This window comes from Cyrtonyx montezumae, unplaced genomic scaffold (assembly GCF_038088225.1).
Source record: "Cyrtonyx montezumae isolate F1298 unplaced genomic scaffold, pur_monq_1.0 scaffold_8, whole genome shotgun sequence".
Lineage (NCBI taxonomy): Eukaryota > Metazoa > Chordata > Aves > Galliformes > Odontophoridae > Cyrtonyx > Cyrtonyx montezumae.
The window spans coordinates 10,372,993-10,392,385 of record NW_027072089.1 but is presented as its reverse complement, the minus strand read 5'-3'; the positions used below and the strand labels follow the sequence as shown (position 1 = coordinate 10,392,385).

Genomic DNA, 19,393 nt, shown 5'->3' with positions numbered 1-19,393 from the left:
CTGTTTGAAAAAGAACTTCAGTATAATCCTGGTGCCATTATTATTTTCTACGTTCTCACTTTAAAGACTGCATTTTCCAGGTGTCTGCAGAGAACCTCAATATTCAGAAAGGACATTGTGCAGGGTGTCAGGATTTATACTACACCACAAAGTGCTGGGTGCATCTGTACCACTGCAAACCAGAACAGGCACGAATCATTCATTCCCACATCACAGGAGCATACCTACTTCATCTGCCAGGCAGAACAACCCCTGTAACTCCTGCACAGTAAGCCCCACATGTACACTAACTGGGATCTAGACTGCAAGCGTAAGAATTCTGCATCCTTATGCAGAAAGGTGGAAAACCCCACTGCTGCAGTTAGATCCAGAGCAACCAAATCTCTCTGGTGGGTACTGAAGCTCCCAATAAGCTGCTAGTGTTCAAAAGTGCTAAGTGGTACCTTCAAGGAGAAGTTCCAAGTTACTAAAGGAAACTTGCAGGCTGAATTACAAACCAGGGAAAACACAACGTGCAGTTTCAAGGGAGGGTGCAAGCAGCAGGCAGCAGTGCCCAGCTCCAGAAGCCCACGGAGTCATCTCGGTTGAGTTTCCTGATCAAATCAAGCCAGGCTTCTCAAAGGGCAGTGTTAAATATCATTATGCCTTCAAGTGGAGGTACGACTTTCATCTCCCAGACTCAGAAGCACCAGGTTTCATTTGCAACAGAATCTCAAGGCAACCACATTAAATTTGCAATACAAAAACAGAAACAGCACTCCAACGTAAACAGATTTGAGATGTGATCAAGCAGCAGAGGAGGAAACAATTGTGAGGCTGATTTCCACCCCTTCCTTAGCACAAAGTTTTATGTCATTTCTTGTCTTATCAGTTAAGAAAGGTGCATGCGATTCTTGGGAAAAAATGGGGAACTTGGATCACAGGTTTACAAAAAAAAATACCAACAGTAAGGACTTCAAGCTCTAGACTTTAAAAGTCATATTAGCAACAAGATATTCAATTATTTGAACATGACCTTGATGACACGTCTATTGCATTTGACTTCTCTCACAACTATGATATGACTTGATAACCCCTTTCTGATTGTCTTCTTTTACAGCGTTCCAATTAAATGCCAAAAGAAGAAACAAATCAAAAGAAGGTTTGGTTGTTAAGATTAGGCAGTATTTTAATTTCATCAGAAATTAAAGTCTAGGCAGTTAGTGGAGACCAGACACCATAAAGAGGCCACAGCAAGGGCTACAATAAACCAGCCACCAGGGTTACAGCATGGCACAGACTTACCCAGAGCCTCAGCTGTCAGGCAGGTGCGCATGGTGAGAAATTGCAGGACACAAAATTGACACAGAGAGGAAAATAAAAAAAGTCAAACTGGTATACCAGCAATCCTAGAGTTCAGACATTACCATCAGCTCCATGACAAGAGAGTGAGCGGTTTGGGCTAGTCTATTTTGACTTCTTCCGTTGCTGATAAAGAGAAAAGCATTAGGTTTGCTTCCTGATGAGCTCTAGTAAATTAAACTCCCAGTTATTTATTGTACGGTTTTATTTCAAGAGATTTAATTCAATTTAGGAACTTTGCTTAGCTTGCAGATTCCTTGGGTGAGAACATGGCAACCTGTGCTTTAGCAGAAGGGTGCAACACAGGCAGCTGTCAAACACTGGTCAGGCCACAAAGGGGAGCAAAGCACAAACCCTCACGCAGAGCCTGGCAACTTGCACGACTTGAGGTGCTGCTGCAGCAGTCACCACAGCACTTCTTGATGTTCTCTACAGCAATTACGTTCATAGATTGTTAATGAAATGAAAAACGAATTGCTGATGCAATGTGGATGAACATCAAAAAGATTAAGCGTAATACAATTTAAATGAATGAAGGATATATACAAAGTTTTGCAATAAGCCTGGCCTGCTGTCAGAAAGATGGGAACTGTCAAGTGGCATTTGAAACTCCAGGAATGAAAATAAAGAGCCAAAGAAACAACTCTGGACGCTGATTTCTCTTCATGTCCAACACGTCTTCATTGCATTTTTACTAAGTGGAGTTTACACTGTAAGACTGGGGGAGGCAAGGGAGTAGAAGCAAACAAACAGAAAACCCCTTCAGGCACAATGACCTCATCCACACACAGTTTCTTTCAATGCAACAATAAGGAGAGTTTGCTCACTGTTTTCTCTCCTGAGCACCATCTTACCGACCCCACAGTACCTGCTAGCTGTCCTCCTGCTCTCACTGCAGGCACTCCACCAGCTGAAGGAAATAAGGCCATGTCCCAGGGGAAACAGGGTCAGCTCTGGGGCACTCCCTCCCTAGGGGACTGCACCACAAAGGCTAAGTGTAATGCGGACAGAGTGCAAGGCGCTCTCATGGGAAAGCCAGTGTTTGCTCTAGCAACTGAGATGCTCCTCAGTTATGTTGAAGAGCTTCATGGTTTTTAGTAAAGAGTCATAGAGTTTGCACAATCATCCTTGAGAACAGCACAACAACATTACAAAGATCAGAATGTGACACAAAAACAGCTGCAAAGACTAACAGCACAAACACGCCACCTTTGCTAACAGGGAGGGGCAAGAAGAAAAAGCAGTTTTGACAGTATTACATTAATAACCATCTTCTACTCTCTAAATTTCATTACAGCTCTGGTAAGAATACTTTCACAAGCTGCTGAATAACTCAGAAGTACAGCTGTTGCTTTGGATAGTCAACACTGACAGGACACAAGGTAGTGCTGTACTGTAATTTAGAGACAAAACTCAGTCTTTACCTTCGTATGTGTTATATTAACCTTGTTATTTTACTGTTATTCGTTTTATATAATTCCTTTTCAAAAATCCCCTTGGTTTTAAACATTTTCCTCTAAGCTTGCAAACAGGGTGATGTGAAGAACCTGAAAATGAAACCTACCAGAACAAGTGAAACCTGTCCAATTAATCACTCTTGTCCAAGGTGAAAGAAATACAGAGAACAAAGCCAACATGCACTCTAGATTTTACCCATGCATTTGTTGTATTTTCAGTTATCCATTTGAGCTAGACACTTTTTTCAAAAAAAGAAACTAGAAATCATGCATTTTGTTAACCTTCCAAAATGGTTACATGCAGAGCCACAGCTGCTCTCTCTCCTCTGAATTCAACATAGCTTCAACAGCTTCTAGCTGCTATGCATCCACTTCTGAGGCCTCGACTCAGCAGAAACCTAAACATGGAATTTATTGCAAATATATACATAATTATTCTGCTGACTCAGGTTAGCTGGGCTGACTTCTGCTGTCCAATGTTTGCCTGAAAATAAAGAGCAAATTAAGAAATGTATGCAGTTCCACATGCGGTGTAGATTCGGCTGTTTAGACAAGAGACGATTTCTGTGTTGGGGTGGGCAACAGGCTCAAAGGGCTGCACTGCCTTGGGAAGGAAAGGATGCACTGTGGGGAGCACCATGACACCTGCATGGACTGCAGGAACCTGGCAGGGTGCACCAGGAGCCTATTCAGACTACATAAGGTTTTCTTTCTCTTTCAAAGACAACAAAAAGAATGAAAATTAGCCCTGCCAAGACCTAAATTTACACACAGATTTGTCATTGTATCAGGTATCCTCCAACAGCGAACCCAACATCACTTTGTTTCGTCTGGAAAGCTTGGTGTTTTCCTCATCACATCATGCTTTGGAAACACCTTTACTGCAATCAACACAACTGCTGAGCAAAGATAATTTCTAATAAATGCTCTTAAAGCCCAGGCCTGAATTCAACTTGGCTGCATGGAACCAGAACAGAGAGACCATGCAGAAGCCAGAGAGCAGGCAAACCCAAATGCACTCAGCCCCTTCCTGCCAAGGTGTCAAACCCACAGAGCTCCTGCTAGGACAAGCCATGCTGCCCGGGTCCTCTCCCACAGATCCTTAGGATGCAGGCAAGGACAAGGAAAAGCTCTACACATGCAGCAGTACTCAGCTATGGGAGGGAGACTGCAGGGAAAGGACACTGATCCCACAACATGAATGAGGAAAGCACAGGGTTATATCTGAGCTCCTACATCTTTAGCTGCCCAGAGCAGAAGAGAACCCTTTCTGCATCCAGTCACAGGAGAAAAAGCCTCCAAGACCTTTTTTAGCAGCATGCACAGTATTTTAAGCAAATCCAAAATTCAGCAAACATCTCACTTGCCCACAATCACAAAGTACTCAAAAATACTCTTCCAAGCACTGGGAAGGGAATGAATTTGTTGTTTTAAGAGTTCCCATAGGTGAGTCAGTGACTCCACAAAAAAAAAAGAAAGGGACAGGTCCTAACTGAGGAAAAAGAGAACAACGAAGTCTGAGCAGCAGAGCTACCAGCAAAGAGGACATCCACACACTGAGCCATGCAGTTGCCAAGACAGTTTCACCTGAGGGTTCCCCTTCACATAGTTTAAACTTCGTTTGTTACCTAGAACAAACTGCTACAGCTTCATCACTTCATAAATAAACCCCTTCTTGACTATCTGTGCCTCCATGGCAGCAGGAGCAACATGTTCCACACCTCAGCACACTGAACAGACCTGCCAGGGTAGGGGACACACACAGTTTTCACAACAAATTTCACAATGCACTCAGACCAGTATCATATTCCTTCAGGGGAGGGATTGAAAAGGCAAAAATGGGAAAACATGCTTAACTTTTTGGTCTTTCTTCTATACTCAGCTGTGCAGGGAGCCTGTGGGTTGGCAGGTTGGGGCCCTGTCACATCCCTGTGAACCCTCACATCTCTCATCTTCTCTCCTCCTTGGGGCCATGAGAACAGCCACAACAACTTGCAACTTCCCAGGATTATGGCAGATCCTCCTTGCCTTTGCACTGGCTACCTGGGAGCCTCCTTTGCTTCTATCTTCCCCATATGCTGTCACCTATGACCAGCTCTAACCCAGCCTCAGCCCCACCAGGCTGGCGATGTGGACCAAAACACCACACGTGGGACAGCAGTTCCAAGGAGTACAGCACAGAAATACAGACAGAAATAAAACATCAACAGCATTTCATAACATAGGAAAATTAAACCAAAGACTGACATTTAAACAAACAGGCACTTCAATCATAGCATGGCTGCTATAAAAGTGACAGCAAAATGAGGGCTGTTCTACTCCCTGCTCAAAAATATTTAATTCTGAAGGAGGACAAGACACTTGTGTGCTGACCTCCTCTTCACCAGACACAGCACACATATCTGGAAGGACACAGGAACCCAGAAAGTGCTGTTTCCTTCTCCAAGAATGCAGACAGCTTTACTCTACTAAGTAGGCTAAAAAGGGGACGAAGCTAGGAACTGTCAGTTCATGGAACAGGTTCAAAAACAGTTCCTTCTCCCCAGATCGGAGGCATACTTTTCCCAGTTCTCACCTGCCACGTGTTGAGGCTCCTGCCACACAGGGGCAACAAGTGATGAAACTACAACAGGGTAAAGAAAGGAAAAGAATGGAAAAGAAAGGGAAGGAATATCACAGACCCTCTTAGAGCTGTGGATCTGCAGTCAAGACAATTCCGCACACAAAACAAGAAACAAGTTTACACATCACACAAAAATAAAACCATGAAAATCACATCCTCCTGAAGATGACCGGTCTGATTTAGACCACTGAACTTTTCTATAGACAAATGGACACACTGAGCCTACTGAGGTATGTTCTGGCTTCCAACTCTCCCCTCCTCCCTCTACCCAGACAGCTAAAACTCAAGGGTTTTCCAGTTTTGTGGCTCCCTGCTAGCATAACTACTGACTCACCTAAGGACAGTTAGAGACAGCTCACTTACTCTGGATAATGCATCAAAAGACCTGAGCTCACATGACTGAATAGGTTCAAGGAACTCCCACCCAGTATTTGCTTTGCTCATCTCTGCTGGCAGTTCTCAGGTGGGAGGGTTTGCACAAGTTGCAACCTGCAGGCTGAGAGCTGTTCAAAGCAAACTGCCTTCCTGGTGCCAGGAAGGGGAATGAGAAAGCCTGCTTCTGCATGAGCTCCACATTATTTTTACCAAGCCTGGTGGGGTTTGCACTTTGCTAAGTGAAGCCTTCAGCCACGGCAGCGCTGCAGGTATCGAGGTGATGTATGTTTCAGCTAACGTGATGATGTAACTCCTATGGCAAGATGGTGATGAGAGAGCGATAGGAGCAGGAGACTCAGCTAAGACAGATTGCTTTTGTGGAGAACTCCCTTTCCTTTCTTACTCATCTTTAGTTTTCTGTGATTGCCAAGTGCCCCCCCGACAACAGCCCGTACCACCTTCTCACACTCTGAGGAATAATGCAAGATTTAGGAGATTATAGGCTGCTAAAAAAAAAAAATAAAGGTGGTGGAAAGGATAAGAAATGTTAATAGCTACAGAACATTTACATAATGTCATTTCATATTATTCCAAAAGATCCCAGAAAATGTTACAGGTATCTGCACAAGTCACGTTCCAACGTCAGTGCTCTTAACTGGAGTAAGTCTGCAGCAAGAGCTCTCTTTTAAATTATGACTGACTCTGTACAAACAGGTTTAAGGCTTTTGTGTAAGAACAGTAGAGAACAGTTTCAGAATATGATTTAAATGACACATAGTAATTGTACCCTGGTGTTCAAGTATATCAGGAATACATTACAGAGGACTGCATTATTACAACAGAGTCCTACTGCTGCTCAGTCCTTGTCGATGAGCACAGCACAGAGGTTAACAGTACACGTATAGAGCAAGTTACCTTTCTTTGCTTTCTTCTGTAGCTTCAGTGTATCGGATGATTTCTTTTTTATCTCTTGGCGGGCTTTTTTGTACTCTAGAAAAACACAGTCTCTGTATCAACATATTTGATGTTAAAATGGATGCTTTTCTCAGAAAAGGCTGTATTTATATCAGATCACAAATTTCAAGAGGATAGCTGCTTTTAATCAAAACTTGCATTCTGCAGTGCCTGTATGTTTGGCTTAATATAACATTTTAGGGTGTGTGCACATTCACATACCAGATCTTCCTCAAACAAACAAAACCTTTACAGAAATAACAACTGAGAACACAGTACAAAATTAGAGCGCTTTTCAGACACTCATTCTCTCTCAGGAATGGAAAACAGAGATGACAAGTTTCTCAAAACATCTGTGTTCAAAAACAAGTATCCAGAAAGGGCAAGGCAGAAAATATCTTATGGTCACTACCCAGCATGAAAGGCAGAGGGAGAAGGTGCTAAAACTTGGCCCGAGGAAGGGTCACTGCCAGCTCTTCCTCATGATGTAGAGCACACTGCTGCTGTCCTCATTTTCAGATGAGCTGCAAACCCTGGGAGAATTAAAATCCCAGAAGAAAATATTCCACCGCTAGTCCAGGCCAACTAAAAGTACCAGATATGAGAACTGATACTTAAAAAATAGAAAGATAAATGTATGCATGTATGCACAAACACATTCTAACAGAAGTGGCCAATGCTACTACTCATCTATGGGTGGAAAAATACGTAGGTAAAGGAACTTCACAGGTTCCAACTGCACCCCCAGCACCCAAGTCTACATACTAACCCCCAGTCTCACTCCTGCTTTGATGAGTCACCCCTACTTGTAGGATCTGAAGTGATTCTTCCCTCCTACTCACTCCCTCCTCAATGCTCTGGAGCACAAGCTAGGGATTTCTTGAAGTGCTACTAATATAACTGCTTTTATTTAACCACAGTAAGAGTGGGGCAAGAAATAAATTCTCTTCTAAGGCTGAGCACGCTCCCTCCCATCAGTTCTGTCCCTGTGACAAAACATGGTGATGCTGCTTCCTTAAGGCATAGTAAAACTCTTTTGTTTTCAAGACTGCAACCTGTAACCTGCTCTCAGAACTTCGTTAGAGGGCCATCATTCCCTGGTACAAGTTTTGCAAAGCCAAAAGTGTCTACCAACACACTCCTGCTGTACAATATACCACAACTTCCTGCTCATTCCCCCAGGAAAGCCTTTGGAGTGGTCCCCAGCACTGTAGTTCTGAGCACCTCACGTCCAATGGCACAGCTTTCCATTTCCCTGGGTTCCCATTTCTGGATTGCAGCAGATAAAAAGTAATGATGCTGAAAGTTTTACAGGGCTACAGCTGAGACGTAACATGATCTTACAGTTAGCTTTTAATGACACCCCAGGGCTCCAGAGAGATAGACGTGGCATCCCCAGTCCTCAGCACTATTGGACAATGTGCAGCAGGAGTGGGCTAGCAGAGTTAAACCTAGCGAATGCTTACCAGGGTAAAAAAAAAACAACCCATCCTTTGCAGTCCTGGAAAATTAAATGTCAAAATGTATACACAAGGGTTAAAATTGGTTAGGCACTTTGGGAGGGAATGTTTTAGAAAGAAAAGCTGCTATACATATCTAAGCACATCATTCACTTTCCCACTGCAAACATAAAAGGAGAGGGGAAAAACTGGTATTACAATCTTATTCCTATTAAAGAATTCTTCCTCTGTAACTACCTTTTGCATGGTCTTTATCCAGTTGATTGGCCACTTTCTTCCACTCTTCCATCTGTTCTTGAAGTGGGTTTATCAGACAGTCAATTAAAGCACTAATTTTGTTGAAAAAACACAAAGAGCAATCAAATCCTGCAGATGCCCCTATTCTTATAGAGACAGCCAAGGTCAATACTGGAGTATTTTTACTTTTTGCTGTGACAGCTACCAGAGTCACAATGTAAATACCAGAACATAAAAATGTTTAAGCTGGGGAAAGCAAAAGGACTGAATTAAAAAGAATCCACACCATAAGATAACCCAAATTACTGTGCAGAACGTTCAGGACAATGAGGAACACAGCTTAAATTAAGAGTAGTCAATCTGAAACAGGGGCAATGGAAACAGTTAGATGCTGCTCATCTGTTACAAACAATGCAGTCTGAATGGATACCCCCAACTCCGAGAAGTTTAATGCAGCCATGATGACAGTAAAATCAAATAGCACGTGTGTATATGCACAAGAAAACAAGAGCAGCTGCAGAAGGAAACAAAATGCTGTCCACCCATGTGCTTCAGCAGAGCCACTGTACAGCACTAGCAATGCTCCCCTACCTAATCACATCGGGATCGAACTATTTAAGTAGCTAACTCCAGGGTAACTGGAGACAAAAGTTCTCTCCTCAGCCAATTTCATAAATATTTTTACTTTATAAGGAAATTCCATTCCTAGTCATCGGGCAAATGGCAAAGCAGCATTTTAGTTCACATCAGGTCAAATATGTCTTTTTAAGTCTCTGGTTAAAAGGGCACGTGTGCAAACTGCTCTCGGCTACAGAAGTAGGTTGTCTGTGTACAGCCCAGCTCACAGGTGACTTAATCCTCTTCTGTTACCTCTACAGTCTAACTGCAAAAAGGGAATTAGGAAATTTGCCTTTTCTACATTTGTCTGATGAAAGTTTCTTTCTTGGCAGCAAACCTTCTGTGCTCTCAGGGAAGCAGCACATTTGTGGCTTCTTCAAAACCTAGTGACAAAGTTTAAAGATCAGAAACAAAGACCGGTTGGTCACACCAGCAGCCACCAGATCAGCAGCGAGCAGCAGTGGGAACTGGCAGCACTCACAGCACAGCCCACAGAACATGCAGTGACATCCTGCCTTTCCCAGCTTTTTCAACACCTAGTGCACTGAGGGAGAGAAAATACATGCTGCTCTCAGTGATGGGAGCAGAGACCAGCTGGAGTGCCAATGCTGGTGCACAGCTTTTTGTGCTCCCTGCTGAAAGGGATGCTTGCACTGCACTGAGACCAAAGGAAGTGGAACGTGGAGCTCTGGGCCAGGTGAACAGCCACTCACCTGGAGAACTGTCGGAGTTTGGACTCTATACTCCTGTGCCTCATGCACATCCTGGTTAGAGCTGAGCCAATTTCTCTGGTGCCACCTGAAAAACAAAACACAAGGAAGGTGAGACAGTGATGCAAATCCTCCCTGCGATGCAGCCATGCCAGCACATGCTGACTCTTCCACAGCAACTGAAAAACAGATTTGTAATAGCTATAAAATCAACCTGGCTGCATTGGCCAGGCAGTCCTGAAGGGTGTTTACTACCTCAAGAAGAGATTCATTTTTGTTCATTCAGAGACCTGATCTAAACAGTTAAGCAAGATTAAAGCAGTTTTTCCCAACAGCTTTTTGTGCCATTGGGGGTTACTCTTTGGCAGAATAATAATAGAAGGGATTGAGATGCTATGCTGTCAACAAAGTGGGCACACACAGCAAGGTGGAATATTTTAGCACCATTCCACATATTGGAGATAAACTCAGAGGACTCGATCCAGTTTTGTCATACCCCTCAGACCCAAGAGAAAATGTAACCAGTCCTACAAATTCTCTCACCTATCATGGACCCAACTCCTAGCATGTCACACACCTACCATCTCAGATCCCACATTTTTCCATCACATCACCAGAAGATGGCACTATTTATTCTACGCCCTCAGTCATCTCAGCTTCTGACAACAGCTCAACAGCAAGAATTAATTATTTTTATCAAGTCCTCCTCAACAGTTTTTCCTTTTAAAAGTCCACATCCCCCAATTTCCCACTCAAAGCAGTACTGCCAACTCTGAAGAGCACATTCAATTCAGCATTTTTTTGTCTTGGTTAGCATTAGTTTTGATAACTGCTTAGTTGCTATTTGCAAACAAAATCTACTGCTCTCAGGACACAAACATCAGCAACTGTAAGAAGTTTTTTCAAACTGCAATGATCTCTGTCAAGGCAGCAGCACCTATTTGAAAGTCTAAGCTGATTTTTAAAATAAACCCAGTCTTGTATTACACAGTAAAATATCTTTCTTAGGTTTTGCCCATTTGTTGCTAAAAACGGTACCAGTGACAAATATTTTTCTAGGACAGAAACTTGGTAACTTTGACCCTTTTATTTCTTTTTTTTAAAGCATGAAAACATAAGTTACCATCTTCCTGCGTTCTTACTGAATTAAATCTCATGCCCACAAAATGGCACTGGAACAAAGACAGTAACTGGAACTAATTGTGGCTATTCGGTATTTTCCATTGTCTTAAAAGCAAAACAGAAAACCTACTGCTACTTGTCCAGTTACTCGTGTTTTCACAGTGCTTGCTGCCCCAGCCTGGCCCTGCATCCTTCCAGGGATGCTGCATGAGAAAGCACAAGTTGACAAAGACTCTGGTACCCAAAAAGCAGCGCAGAAGATGGAGAAAGAACAAACAGAGAGAAAGCAACTGGAGGCACAGGACAATGTCTGCAATGAGAAAAGCATCTCTGTCCTGAAAGACAAGCATTCTTCTGGAGACACAGGCACATCAATGGAACTTAGAGGCTAATGGAGCAGAACGACAGAGATGGAGCAAAATGAGCTGAGAAATGACCCCAAAACTCCCAGGGCCATAGGTAGAGCAATGCTCGATCAAGGTCAAGCAGGAGGCAGGAAGATTCATTCTTAAGAACTTGCTGAAGCCTTTTAATTTGAAAGATTGACTATGGTTAATTGACACTGCTTTCCTCGACCCACTATATAAAAAAAGGAAGAGTCATTTTAGAATAATAAACAGGAAAGATATCATATATTTTAGAGACTAGGAAATGGGGGTCAGTTACTAATAATATTAAACTGCAAGGTAACACATTTTTAACTGAAACACAAGTAACCAATGTATATATATACACCCATTCAAGCACTGCAAGATGGACAGGGTCAGCAGGGTCAGCAAACCAGCAATGCAGGACTTGGTTTATATATGCTGGAAGAGGAGCTTGTTAAAAATGCTATCACCCACAGACTACCCAAGTGATGCTTGCAGAGAAGGCACATCTCCTACAGAGATTTCCCATCCTTGCCCGTGCTCCTCCTGTCATGGGACCACGTTAAGGGCTGCATCCAGGCTGTCACCCCAACAATTGCAGTGCTGTCTGGTGCAGACAGTGGCCAGCTTTGTTGCTATTCCTCCAGCAGGCAGCTGATGAGCAGCAAGACCAGGCTGCTCCGTGCTGCAGCAAGGGGAATGGGGCTCTGCTCAGCATGGGATGCCACAACTGGGACGCTTTGCATGGCCAATTCCCATTCAGAATCACAGAATCCTTTGAGTTGGAAGGGACCTTTAAAGGTCATCTAGTTCAATTCCCTTGCAATTAACAGGGATGTCTATAGCATAGATCAGGGTGCTGAGAGCCTGGCCCAGCCACAAAGATAATATTATGGAAGTTTAATTAAGTACAGGAGATAGATCCTTGGGAACAGGGAAGGGACTTTTCAATTCAAGCACATTCTTTGGGTCAGCAGAGGCTGGAGCCACTACTCCCCAGACCTCCCCACGGTGCAGCAGCCCAGAGATTACAGGTACAGCTCTGGCAGGGTTCTGAAGGCCAAGCAGTAGCATTTAAAGATCTTACCTCCTTAGATGCACCAACACATACTGCACTTTGGAGTGCTTCGAGCAACCCCCAGTTAAAAACCAGTCCCAGACTGAGGAAGGACAGCACTCACACACTGCCTCCCACACCTGAGCCACATTGCTCTGTCTCTGTGTAGTAAACTATTTCAACTTTACCTCACTGTTTCAAATTCTGTCATCTACAAAGAATGAAAATGCTATAAATAATCTACATTACAGCAGAGGTTTACTCCAAGGACAGAAGGATTGCCAACATGCACAATGTAGTGTCCAAGCTTAAAAGCACCAAATGATGCACCAAAGCACCAATGATGCACACAAGTTTTTATAGCAGATATACAGTTTAGTAAACAAGTACAAGACAAAAGAGCTTTCAAAATTTAGGAAGAAGTGTACTGCAGTGGGCTGTGCCAGAACCAAAAGAAGTTTGCTTCAGCCTCTGAATGTTTTTAAGGTTTACCTTTTCAGAAAGACTGGCTCCAGAAGTGACCAGTTCCTCATTTAGTCTAGGACAGTGTCATGAAATAAGCAGGACAAGGCAGCAAACTATGAGGAGATAATTCATTTTTTCAGTGCTATGATAACTCAGTGGCAAAAGGAGCATCTGAAAGAAGCAGTAGAGCTCCAGGGCTGGAAGGACTGCCTGTGTGTCTCCTACTTACAGGCACGTCCCTGGCAGAAAGTTGGGACATTCCCCAGCAGCTCTGATTTCCTGAAGATAACTGCAAAACCCAGATTAACAAATCTGTCATCAACCCAGGACAATGCTGGGTGGGTGAACCCAGCTCTGCACACTGCCCTGCAGTTATGCAAGTTAAACTACTGTGCCTTAGGCTCATAAAATGTAGCTATGAATTACCTATTTCTCTACCATACAACAATAATGCATCCATTAAGGCAAACAATGCTTGGGAACGTGTAAAGTAATACTTTGAAACTGGAGATCAGAGCCATATTCATCAGATTTCCCACTCAGAGAAAGTGGCTTAATGAAATGCTCCTGCCAAATTTGATCAGAAAGTGGGTGATAACATCAGACTTGTTTCTCATAAGTAAGTGGGGGTTCTGCAAGGCAAATGTGCTTTGGCTCTCCCCTCCCCTGTCTAATCCTGTGGAAGACCAAAAAACTTTTCCATTGTAGCTAATTAAATGAAAGCCTGTGGACCACGACACTACAATGAGGCCACTATAATGGCATAAATGATTTTCTTTGACGCCTGCTTGTCATTCAACATTGCAGAGCGCCAACAGGAAGAGACTGCAGGGAAGAGACTCAATTGTTTTATTGGAGCCATTATGTTTCTACTTAATAATGATCATAGATCAAGGAAATGATTATTTGATGAAATGTGCAGCTGTACGACTGCACAGACTCTGAGCATTCCAAATAGATCCCTACAATCGAGCTCTTATCTCGCTCCTCTTGCCTCACTCCGAGCAGGCCCAGAGCTCGCGTGAGGGCGGCCTGTCAGGGAGTGTCTCCATGGCCCCGACCTACTGACCACCTCATCTTTAGCTCCAAGCGCAGAGCCCAAACGTGCCACCACTTCCCTCTTTCTCAAAATTGAGAGAATGATGAAAAATGGGTGTAATACTTTTGTAACTTCAAAGTTATCAGAAGAGGCTTCCATTAAGATTAAAGCAGGAGCTGAACATAGGCTGGATTATTAAATACAGCTCTGAACACGGAGGCTATGATGATAACAGCAGGACACTGAAGCTAATGGTCATTACTCAACCCTTAACCAAACCCAAGCCGTTAGAAGAGCAAGCAGTTTCCATCACTGACTGCACAGAACATGAACCTTGATCCCACACAACTGCTTACGTGTACGCCTCAATGATACATAAGGATGTAGGGATTGGTGCCAGAGTGTCAGAGCAGGCTGGGAGAAAGGACAGCTTTTGCCTAAAAGTGACTGGCACAGGGGGCAGAAACTGAAAACTGGAGTTACGGTAGCACTTCATGTTTCATTTAGTCAGTGGCTTCCAAGTAATGCTTGTGTGTTGGAAAAACACATCAAGAACTGCAGACAACAAAGCGATGCTGTTCAGCACTGGCCACCCAGGAAAACAAAACAGGACATCCTTATTCCTACAGCTGTGAAAAGCCCCTCTGAGCAGCACTTGGAAAAGTCCCTGGAAATTCCTGCTCAGAACCAGGTAAAAACCATTTCCTGACGTATTTCAAAAAAGGGTTAAATTCTGCCATTTTTCAGGCAATGCTATATCCACCAAGGCAGATTCAAGGTCAAAGTCACCTCAGTATTTTAGATTAATGAAATTTAATAAAAGGGAACAACTCTGCCAGACCACTGTGCATGCCTTCTGATGACATTACAAGGAACAGATTGCTTGGAATGCTTTACAGACTTCAGCTGAGAGTCCTTTTGGGTAAGCTAACTGAAAAACATTGATAGATGCCTGACATGAACTTGCCATAGTAGACAGAACTCCATGGAGCAGACGATCTCGAGCAGAAAATGCATGAGGTGGTTTATTTTCTCTCATGCAGAAGACAGTAGCATTCATTCATGGATGAGATTAGCAGGACCTTAAACTGTTTTTGCATCGACTTTAAAGGAGGAAGAAGAGACTTCAGGCAGTACAGAACAAGGAAAGGCAGAAGGAATGCTCCAGCACCAGCAGCTTCAGGAAGTCCTTATAACAGCCCGTGACCATGGTCAGTCAGTATGATACAGAATGTGCACAGAAGCTCTTATGACTTCTTGTGAACTAGCTTACTCCTCTGCTCAGCAGCATTTCTGCTTACCCTGGCTGTTCTGCGAGCAGAGCACAGGGCAAAGCCCCAGCCCCACAGGAGCCAACACAAGGCTACCATCAGACACACAGGGTCAGAAATCCACTCATGCACGCAGAGTTCAACACACGGGCTGCTCTCAGTCCATGAGACACATTAAATACAGTCATGAACCAGCCCTGCTCTCATCCTTGGACAGTTTGGGTTTAGTCAGCCTTCAGGGCATGCAGAGAAGCTCAGGTGTTGCCCTCTGCTTTTAACCAGGGCACCGCACACACACACAGGTGGATAGAAAGATGCTGGGAAGGTTCATGTCAAATTACTGCAGAAGATATGGATTTCAATTTGGAGAAACTTACAGGTCTGTCACCAATTCATAAACTCTGAAGGAGCAAAACTGCCCACCGAACTGTGCCATCACAGTGGAGAGCAGCACAAGTCCATCCAGGAGAGCTTCCCAGTAACAAAAATGAGAGAACAGAGCACACCTGTGTCAGGAGTATTGCTGTGGTTTGTCCCCCAAATCCCCTCCGTAAGCATTGCTGCCAGCACAGGCAGTAGCCCCTTATTTCTAGAGATTTCTAGCAAGAAATACATCTCCCCTGCTAGATGCTCATTGCTAGTTTTTATTACAACACAAACTTCCACATCAAGGTTTTAATGCCATGAAAATAAAGCATCATTAGAAAGAGGTTTGCTGAGGACAGCAAATACCACACTTGTGTTTTCCAAGGACCATTATTTACGTTTACCCTTTTGAGTACAAATAATCTCCTTAAGGAAAACTGACAGGGTCTGATCAACACCCGCAGTCACATTTAAGTTCTGCCCATTGTTACTGTCCATACATTTTCCCCATTTCTTTTCAAACGGATAGTTCAATGTGTCTCTGAAGTCATTCTATGAACAGCCCTACAAATCGCCTTGTAAGTCTAACAGTCTTAACCTGAGCACACCCAACTGCTTTCTTCCCAGCACTACAACCACTGATGGCTTAAGGAAGGCAGGCAATGTGAGTCATCTACCTCACTCTCCCCCCTAAAAGAAACCAAGAAAATAAATAGTGAGCTAATAGGAAGGCCTCTTTATCATGAAAAGGGAATTCCTGAAGCTGCTGAAGAACTCAAGGCCACAGCTGTGTGCTGCTTTGGAGTGCTCCCTGCCCATCCCAGCAGTCAGTCCAGGCTGTGTCTGAAGCAAGGCTCCATCCAGGGCTGCTTGCTGCACCCAAGAACATGTTCACTGCATGTTCCAGATGGTCAGAAGATGATAGCTGAAATCTATTTAGACAACCAAAGCCATTGACCTCAGTACCTTCATGAATCTGATTCTAAATGAGCATTTAATGCCAGCCCAATGCACGAAGAAGGCAGTAATTCAAGAACCCTACGTTCTGAAATGCAACTCTTTTATTTTGTCTAACGCTATGAACTGCAATGTAATCTGATTAGACGCCAGCAACATTCAATGAGGGAAAGGGATAATACACTTACAGTAAATGGGCTGGAACACCAAGTGCAATTCCACTGCACGCCTAGCACTGTGCTCAGCTCTCAACCTGCACCTTCCACAGGGACTGTGGGAAGCCTGCAAGTGCTTCTACTCTTTGCAAAACAGCAGTGCAGCATTTTCCAGCCCAGCAAATACCTTCAGCTCCAGAGCCCTTCTCTCAGGTCTCTCCCCACCTGCACTGCTGATCAAAGTCCAGCAAGGATTTCAGCTGCACCCAAGCAGCTGCTGCCTCCAAAACACAAAATCAAGCACAACCAGCACAAGCAGGTGCAAAAAGCAGAAGAATTATTTTTAAATCCAAGTCAGCAGATCTAATTGAAACCCCAAAGCAAGCAGATCTGCAGAATAAGGCAGTGCTATTTTTACATGCTGCCACTTCTTCCGGCAGAGCAAGCCTTGGTGAATGGAGGGGAAGATCATGGAGCGACATAGGGAGGCAAAAATCATTTCAAGCTACCTTAAGACATTATCAGCCCAGGAATTATAGAGAAAGTCTGTAACGTCTCACTGACACAAAGCTGACAAAAGGACTCACTGCACATCCAAGCCAGCACAGAAGCCCATGCTCCAGTTTAGCGCTGCTTTCCTCCCACCAAGGCCAGCTCCGAGCAGCATCCAATGTTAGCTGGCAGGTAAGGGCTGGCGATCTGAAGGCATTGAATCTTCCTTCTGGTGCTTTCTCATGGAGTCTGCCCTGTGTGCTTCAAAGGCCATTATTACAATTGTCCCAAATACAGTCAGAAATACATCTGACTCAACTTTATCCCTCACAACTTTGAGAGTCTCCACATTCATTTCAGCACAACTTAGTAGAAGAGGAGATTAGAAATGCACCATCTTTCCAGACTTCCTCTAAAACACAGGAGACAAATCAGCAGGACCAGGAAGGAGCTGCTTACCACTGTAATCAAATGGCAGATAACAGGAGGACAAAAGCCCAGGACATGGGTGTTTGCCATCACCCAGACTGCTCCAAGACTCAATTTGTCCAGTGCCACATTTAAAGACAGTTGTGCTGTCCACCATAGCAACCTTCATGCAGATAGTTCTGCCCTCACAGTCACGCCCTTCTATTACATTACTTATCTTGCCTAAAAAAAACCAAGTGTAATATCCCACCTGTTACAGGCAGTGAAACGAGGGGAGTCATCTCAAGTCAGAGGAAGTACAGTTCTGCATTTTTGGCCATAAGCTCAACAAACACACGCTCAGAAAGACAGAGAAGTCTGAGGTCACAGTTTGGAATTCAGACTCCGTACTGGCACTTCCTCCTGTACCTGGCAACAGTGGTGCCAGCCCCACACCACAGCCACACTGAAGGCTGGGTGAGACCACTTACTTATGAACACAGGGCCATGCTCCTTGCAACTACAGCTGCTGTGAGCACACAGATTTGTGTGCTCTGCAGGCAAACCACTGCTTATCCCCCAAATCCTTCCAAACAATCCAAGCTGTCATGCTGAACCTCAAGTGTGCCTGCTTAAACCATGATGAGTACAGCAGGAGAAAAGCTTCCAGAGTTCTTTGATGCACAAAAAGAAACAAGCACAGAAAAGATCAAATGAAGCTGCGAAGTCGTACAGCATTACAAGCACGGCACTCCGGTGTGCAGCAAGATGCTTGGCAATACTGACTGGCATGCAAATCTCAAGCTTGTGCTGATCTCTGTCTGAGGACAGAGCAAGTGTATTTCTTCTCCTAAAGAGGCCCCACTGGGCTCTAGCAAACAAGTTCCTGACCCAAGGACAGCAGATGCATGTCATTCTGCTGTGCTTCCCTGCTGCAATGCACACGTGCAACACACACCAGGCCTGGAACACATGCACAAGAAGGATCAGGTTGAGAAAATCACCCTCCATAAAAGCACTTGCAAGAAGCTTCAGGAAATCAAGGCTTGAGGCAATGGAAAAGACAACATGCAAAGACACTGTAGGAAAGTCCACAGCCCTCTGCTGTTCTCCGCCAAATTTCGTTTGTGGACCTTCCTTGCAGTACCTCATGCAAGAAAAAAAACACAGAAACATTAAAGTGCTGGGAAGGAGCTCAGGATTCAGCTCAGTGTGGGGCAGTTTCAATTAGGCCTCTGGGGGGCTCGCCCAGCTCCTGGGGACACTGAGCATCGCTGGGGTGGATGCACCAGGACTCCTTTTTCAGTTGCTGAACAGTCCCATTGCCCAGTGTTTTCCTTACTGAAGTCCACAGTTCACTGTACCAGCTTCTCAGAAAGAGTGGCAGTGCACTGGCACAGGCTGCCCATGGAAGTGGGGGGGTCACTGTCCCTGGAGGTGCTCAGGAAACGTGAAGATGTGGCACTGAGGGACATGGTTCAGAGCATGGTGAGGATGGGTTGATGGTTGGACTTGAGGATCTTAATGGTCTTTTCCAACCTTTATAGTTTTATTCCAAAACCACATTTCCCAAGCACCTGTTCTGAAGCCACGCTCCCCAGACACAGCTCCATTCATGTAAAACTGTAAATTCAAGTGGAGAGTGCTCTATCAAAGTAAAGGCTTTGTAGCCAAAAGCATTCAAACATCCACCTTAAGTGCATAGAACAGCACTATCACAGCCCAATTTGGAAAAAAGAAAAAATTGGTGGAATTATTAAAATGACACAAAACCACTTAAAACTCACCAGCAAAACTCAGCCAGCCCAGGTGCTAACTTGTTCTAATAATGCATCCATGCACATTTAGGTTTCTTTGCATTTCTTTTGAGTATCTCAAAAAAATGAATTCACAGCACATTAAGGTGAGGCTGATT

At 44.1% G+C, this 19,393-nt stretch overlaps 1 protein-coding gene across 10 annotated transcripts in view; it reads right to left on the bottom strand.

Moving 5' to 3' along the window:
• Window positions 1-19,393, bottom strand: part of MTSS1 (MTSS I-BAR domain containing 1) — a 113,692-nt gene that overhangs the window by 21,039 nt on the left and 73,260 nt on the right. For 7 of the 10 annotated variants that reach the window (XM_065752145.1, XM_065752149.1, XM_065752151.1 and 4 more), the window contains exons 4-6: window positions 9,779-9,863; window positions 8,448-8,539; window positions 6,712-6,786 (exon numbers count right to left, since the gene is read on the bottom strand). In XM_065752145.1, the coding sequence (XP_065608217.1) occupies window positions 6,712-6,786; window positions 8,448-8,539; window positions 9,779-9,863 (252 nt within the window). Of the gene's footprint in view, window positions 1-1,284; window positions 1,297-6,711; window positions 6,787-8,447; window positions 8,540-9,778; window positions 9,864-19,393 lie in introns of all 10 variants that reach the window. The other 3 variants (XM_065752144.1, XM_065752147.1, XM_065752152.1) reach the window with 1 other exon arrangement.